This window comes from Otolemur garnettii, unplaced genomic scaffold, assembly GCF_000181295.1.
Source record: "Otolemur garnettii isolate 467f Iridium unplaced genomic scaffold, OtoGar3 scaffold00014, whole genome shotgun sequence".
Classification (NCBI taxonomy): Eukaryota; Metazoa; Chordata; class Mammalia; order Primates; family Galagidae; genus Otolemur; species Otolemur garnettii.
The window spans coordinates 18,231,787-18,238,069 of NW_003852409.1; the positions used below are offsets into that span (position 1 = coordinate 18,231,787).

The window sequence follows — 6,283 nt, forward strand, 5'->3', positions numbered from 1 at the left end:
TTGTTGTTTGTTTTTTTTATCATTATAAGCAATGTGGAACACTGAAAGGATTTTGAACAAGTCATTGATGTCAACCTAGATGTTTTTTGGAGAAGATTGATCTGGTGTCAAGATGTATTACACAAGGACAAGGGACTTTGAGGACAATTAGGCCAGCTGTTCCTAGACACTGCTCTTTATCACAGCCCTCTGGGAAGTTTTAAAACAATACTCTGCCTGGGCCTCATCCCAGACTGATTGAATCCACATAGCCAGAGGGTGGGCCTGGCTAGTCATATATTTAATAAGCTCCCCCAGATGATCTGATGTGGAGTCAGTTTGAAGATCTCTCGAGTCAAGAGATGATGATTAGAATAGCTCAGTAGGCATGGTGTAATGAAGGTGCAAGCTGACCCACTGGTCTCTTCTAGAATAGAGATAGTTGCTATATAAGACCGCTTTTGGTCTACTCTAACGACATGTGTAGTTTGAGCCTGGTCTCTGTGCTGCTGTCCAGAGGAGGTGGCTGGTTTCAGTTTGCAGAAACCAATCTTTTCAAATTCTCTTACTAGCTTGCAATTCTTTCTATTGTAGTAGATGACCTTGGTGTCTGGGATTGAAATGCAACCTACACGCCTAGTAAACCAAACACAACGCTGCTATCTGCAACCTGCAAACACGACTGGTTGGCTTTAGGCAGTAATGAGTCAGTGTGGATGGAGGCCCCAGGGGGTTCTTCTGTATCCTGGGACTGGAGAGGTACCTCATCCCAATTTTGCCAATGAGGGAAGTGATTTTCAGAGAGGCTAAGAGACTCACTCTCATCCCATCACTGGTGGGTGGTGCTGGTAATCTTTGCTCTCATCCCATCATTGGTGCACAGTGCACAGTAATCTTGCATCCTGGTTTTCCAGCATCTTATTCAGGGCTCTTTTGTCCTATACCAGGTTGATTTTTTGTGTTTGTTTAAGCGACACATATAAAGCTGGGGATTGGACAGGCAGGAAAGTAAACCGAGGTGAGTGCCCATTTAATACCCAGTGGCCTTTCTGCAGCTCCCAGTTCTGGCCCCTGGGGAAGGGATCAACTGTCACGTACAAAACTGGGCTCATTGAATTACCTGAGGATCTAGTTACCTGTCGGCTCTCTAGGTTGCACTGAGAAGTAATTTTCTAGACAGTTAGGGGACCCTAGATCAAAATGAGACTCATTATTCAGGTAAACCCAGAAGAGGACCTGGAAGATGGGTGAGCCCAATGCACTTTTTACAGATGGGAATGCTGACACCCAGAGAAGGTAAAAAGGTAAAGGTCTTGCCTCAGTTCACACTCAGTGAGTTAGCTCATTGTTACACCACTCCAGCAGGGCCAGGATAGTAACCAGAAATGTGCATCCACTCTGGTAAAACACAACAGATTGGACATGTCCATTTATCTTACTTGCATCTGATACCCACTAAAACGAGAGCAAAGGAACATAAGATACAAATCCATTAAGGTGAAGGGGGTGGGAGAGGAGATAGCAGCAGGCACATGATATAACAGGTCTTGGCAGATGGAAAGTGGGTGGTAGAGAGACCACAGAGGGGCTGAATGGAGAGAGCTGGGGGCTCATTAACAACGGCAGGCGGAGCTGGTCAGATGCTGGCTGGTCACAGAAGCCAGGAAGTTCAGGAACAGAATGAGTGCAAAAATGAAGTTGACTTTCAAGGCCAGGGTGGGATGTGACTGAACAAAGGTTAAGTGTGCTTAAACCCTCAGATCAATCTCCCCACGCCCTCCAGTGGTCCAGATGACTGTCACTGTCCAGTTGGAAGGCTGAGGTTTACTCTCTGGAGAGGGTGAGCTAGAGGGGAGGCTCTGGATTTTAATCCACCAGCCATAGCTGTCAGAAGGCTGAGGTGCCACCTTGGGCACTTGCTCAGTGACTCTGCAGTGAACCCCCCGGCCCTGCCTGTGTAATTTGAACTCCCAATCAGCTCTTTACTCTCGGCTTGAGTACTGAAAGACAGAGCAGGACCCACGGATGGTGAGTGAGTGGACGTCTCCAAGGTGAAAGAGGGACACCCAAGCCAAACCAAGCTAGTAACAGCAGCCAAACAAAGAAACGTGGAAGAAACACTTGGCAGGTTATAGAATAAAACACCCCTACCCATATCACTCTTGGAGGCAAAGAGATGGTGCCCCCAAATAAGAACAAGATGCTAGGAAAAGCTGAATGTGCTGAGGATAAATAAAAGATCTTGGGACCATGAAGTATAAAAGCTGATAGAAGAAATGCAATAACAAGTTTAGAAGGCAAAGTTTAGAAAATCTCTTTCCCTTGTCTGAAGGTCTAAAGTTATTTAAAATTCAGAAGTGAAAGAATAAAATTCACAGGTAGAGAATATAAACAGTGTTAACAATGAATATAAACAGTACTAACATTTGATGTCATAAGGACGTGGTAAAATGCTTTGCAATATTCAGAGGCTGCCAAAAAATATATACACATTTTAAGAAAGGAAAACACTGTATTAAAACGGTTATACTCAAGTCACATTTGACTGCTGCCATTATAAGAGGTGCTCAAACATGACTTGTATTCATCTTTTGTTATCGATATATATTATCACAATTTTAATACATTTTTTCCCCTTCTTAAAATGTATACACTTTTCTTTTTGGCACCCTCTGTATAATGCAATGATGCTGATACCATCTGGGAGGTAACTTATATGGCAAATACGCAGAAGGTGCTTTTGGTCTTTGCTCACTAAAATATTAAGGGACCAAGAGTCCAGCTCCTAAAATGTCTTTGAGTCTTATAAGCTGTGGTTCTTGATCTTGGCTGGCTATCAGAAGTGGCGTCTGAGTAAAATGAGAGAGCAGGAGAGAATGATTCAGAAGGTCTGGCATGGAACCCAGTCCCTCTAACTTTTTTCAGCTCCCCAGTTGCACTGGGGTAGAAAACCAGCATTGGGTAATTCTTCCCTTCTTTGAAGATAATGCAAATGAATCAACCAGCAGTGGGGAGTTGTTATATATTTCAAGATACCTTGACTGTGCCATCCACGGATTCATAGACCAGGAGGTAACCAGTGACCGGTGCCCGAGGAGGTCTCCAGGTGAGCAGGGCAGTTTCCGACTGAACCTCAGTAGCAGTCACGTCTCGTGGAGAGTCCAGGTCTGGAGAAGGCAATACATCAAGGCCAAGTGAGTCCGCAAGTGGAGGACAGAAATCATGGCTGGTATCCACAGGACTGCGTTCAAGACTTCCCCCCTCTCCTTGACCTATATGACCTTGAGCTAGAACCTTCCCCACATGTAAATGGGGAAGTTGAGCCACGTGATCAATAAAGACAAGTTTTCCATGGTGTGCCTTATCCTAAGAGCTGAGTTGTCAGGAGCCCAACATGGTCTTGATTGGTCTGGGTTGGATTTTGGCAGAAAGATACAAGTGTGAAGACCATTCCCAGCCCCCCTTGTTTCTAAGAAGACAGATGAAGCTGATCTCTCCCGACTGGGAGAACTGTTGCTCTGTTCCCTGCTGGCTGAAGTTTGAAAAAAGACCTCAATGTATAAAAACCTAATGAACATCTAGGAAAACTTTACTGAAAAATTTTTCTCTTCAAAAATATTTCCCTGCCTGGAGCATGGATCATTAAATGCTGAGTTTAGGAGCAGCGGGGACTGTTTTTCCATTTAAAAAGCCCTCCTCTTAAAATCTTTTCCTCATCTGCGGGGAGAACAAGGTCATTTCAGTTCAAAAGGAAATGGTGTGTTTCTGTAGGTCTTGATTGAATGGGCATTGGTGAATTTAAGTGATGCTGATGTCATCACATTGCAAGGGCCTGACTTAAGAGAGAAGAGCTGGCCAGGGGGTAAGCGGTGAAGATACAGGCCGTGTGGGAGGGCGTCTCCACAAGGAGAGCTCCCAGCTACTGGGGTCTCTATACCTGTTGTGAACTTGGTAGTGATAGCTGAGCTCTTCTGAGGTCCTTTCTCTGCGAGGATTCTCAGTGTGTACTCCGTGGCTGGTTCCAGGTCGGTCAGAGCGTACTCCACTGTGTTTCCGGACACGGTGCGTGTGATTTCTGGCACTAAACACGAAATACACATACCGAGGCAGTTACCTCTCTCTCTCTGAGCCATGAGTGGAGCTGGCAAGCAGCACCCAGACCTCCTTCTGACACAGAAACTTGCAGTGACCCGGTGGAAAAGCGGGTTTGATTTCTGAAATGACTCACACCCCCTTTCTCTCTCTGGAGCACAAACCTCATATGTAAAGGATTTATCATATGGAGACTAGATTTTTCCAGGCACCAAATCAGAAGGAAGGGGAGCCGGGGGTCAGGACTTTTTTTTTCTTTTTCCTGCCACATGGTACCAGCTGGGAGAACTTTGCAGGTGAGACAAAGGACGTAGCTGGATGAGAGCGGCGGGTGACATCCCCAGGCCTTTTGATTTGTCCCCTTGCTTGCTCTCCTTCTGTTTCACTTACTCACATTTCCTTTCATAATTTACCAAATGTGGTCAAATCCTTAGGCTGAGGGGGTCATGATGACGAGGCAGCCATGGACACCATGGAGCCTGTCGCTGCCTCTCAGGCCCCTGGGGTTACATCCACTGCTGGAAACCAGACCACAGAGCCCAGGTGAGGGTCTTTATTTCCTAATCATAGGCGTCTAACCAACCTAGTTTGCCAGGAATTGAGGCGTTTCCTAGGTATGGAACTTTTAGCACCAAAACCAAGAAAGTCCCAGGTAAACTAGAACCAGCTGGGCACCTTTCCTCATCATCTGTGTGTCCCCTCTTCCTCCTCTGGACTAGGCCCTTTGTGAACCCTGAATCCACAATTTCCATCAACTATATTCTGATTTATTTTTAGGTGAGAAAACATGACATCCCCTGACTCAAAAATGATTCCTCATAAGGAATATCTGACAATTATAGAGTAAAAAGAATAAACACAAATATTCCTCTTCCCCCGTCCCCACCTGTCCTTAGCTGGTCGCCAGGGCTGAATTAAAACTTCCAGAGGTCCCAGGCACAGGTTAAGGTGCCCTCTCCTACTGTCATTGAAAGCAAAACAATACTGAACCATAAAACATGAAATTTTCATATACTTGGAAATTAAATGGCAAAATTCTTCCCAGAGTAGCTCATTATAAAATGATGGATGGGTTCATTGAAAAGGGCTGTGTCTTTCATCTCTCTCGGATTTGTGTTTGATATTACTTTCCGGTGGCTGTGATTTGCTGATGCCCGAAGCGAGTATTTAATCTGCCACCTGGGCCAATTAGCATAGGTGGCTGCAAAAACAAGGAAAGTCATTTCTTATTTTAAATCAAATTTTCTACAACTGGCTTCTCCTGCGGCCTCTGAGAAGCCGAGTCTCCCCAGGGCCACCTGGAGCAGTCTGTTTGCTATTTAGATTCTGGGCTTGGTCTTGTGAAAGATGAGAGCTGCTTCCTAGAGAGGGTGTCTTACGCTGACCGCTGACCGCTGACCGGGAGAGAGACGAGGAGCAGAGGAGAAACGGGCCAGGAAACAGGTGGAGGCCCAGGTGTACTTCCTTTTTGTTTTTTAAGTGTCCTACTGAGCTCCTTTGAGGTTGTACTTAGGAGCCACAAGGACACTATTGGCTTGTCCATCCTACTTGTGCTTTTTTGTCATCCTGTACTGAATGTGGCACAGGGAAGGGAGACTAGGAAGAGGACACAGGAGCACAGAAACTCCTCAGCATGGGGAGAGTCTTGGACAGGACCCTACCTCTTTCCCCCGTGTAGGAGATGATGTAACTGTCCACAGTGGCAATGGCTGGCTGCCACCTGGCCAAGGCTGTCGAGTCGGTGATGTTGGCTGTCACCAGGCCAGACGGGCCGTCCAGAGCTGCAAGGAAAGATGGTGGGAGATAGGGTCACAGGTCAGACATCAGACCCCAGCTGCTCTGCTGTCCACATGATTTACGGCCTCTTGGTGTTAGGGCACAAGTGCCACCTGCATGGGTCCATTTAGAGTCCTGAGCTTGGAGCCAGGCTGACCTGGCCTTGAGTCACCACAACTCCTTGCCTTGATGGCTGACTTACTTTAAGTGTCTCTTTTCTTACCTCTGAAGCGGGGATAATAATTCTGGCTGGCTTTATCTTAGTGTTATTTATATTTTCATATAATATCAAGGGTGGAAAAAGCTGTGTTAATTGGAAAGGGCTGAACATACAATATGATTATCATTAGAGCTCATATTACCTTTCCCAGGGAAAGGACCTACACAAACAGAGGAGACCTGCATAGTTAAGACTGCCTGAGGCTTTTCTGCACTT

At 46.0% G+C, this 6,283-nt stretch overlaps 1 protein-coding gene across 3 annotated transcripts in view; it reads right to left on the minus strand.

Annotated features, from left to right (window-relative positions):
• Nucleotides 1-6,283, minus strand: part of TNC (tenascin C) — a 95,738-nt gene that overhangs the window by 10,418 nt on the left and 79,037 nt on the right. For all 3 annotated transcript variants that reach the window (XM_023510497.1, XM_023510499.1, XM_023510498.1), the window contains 3 exons: nt 5,733-5,852; nt 3,917-4,060; nt 3,016-3,146 (listed from right to left, as the gene is read on the minus strand). In XM_023510497.1, coding sequence (XP_023366265.1) covers nt 3,016-3,146; nt 3,917-4,060; nt 5,733-5,852 — 395 coding nt within the window. The remainder of the gene's footprint in view (nt 1-3,015; nt 3,147-3,916; nt 4,061-5,732; nt 5,853-6,283) is intronic.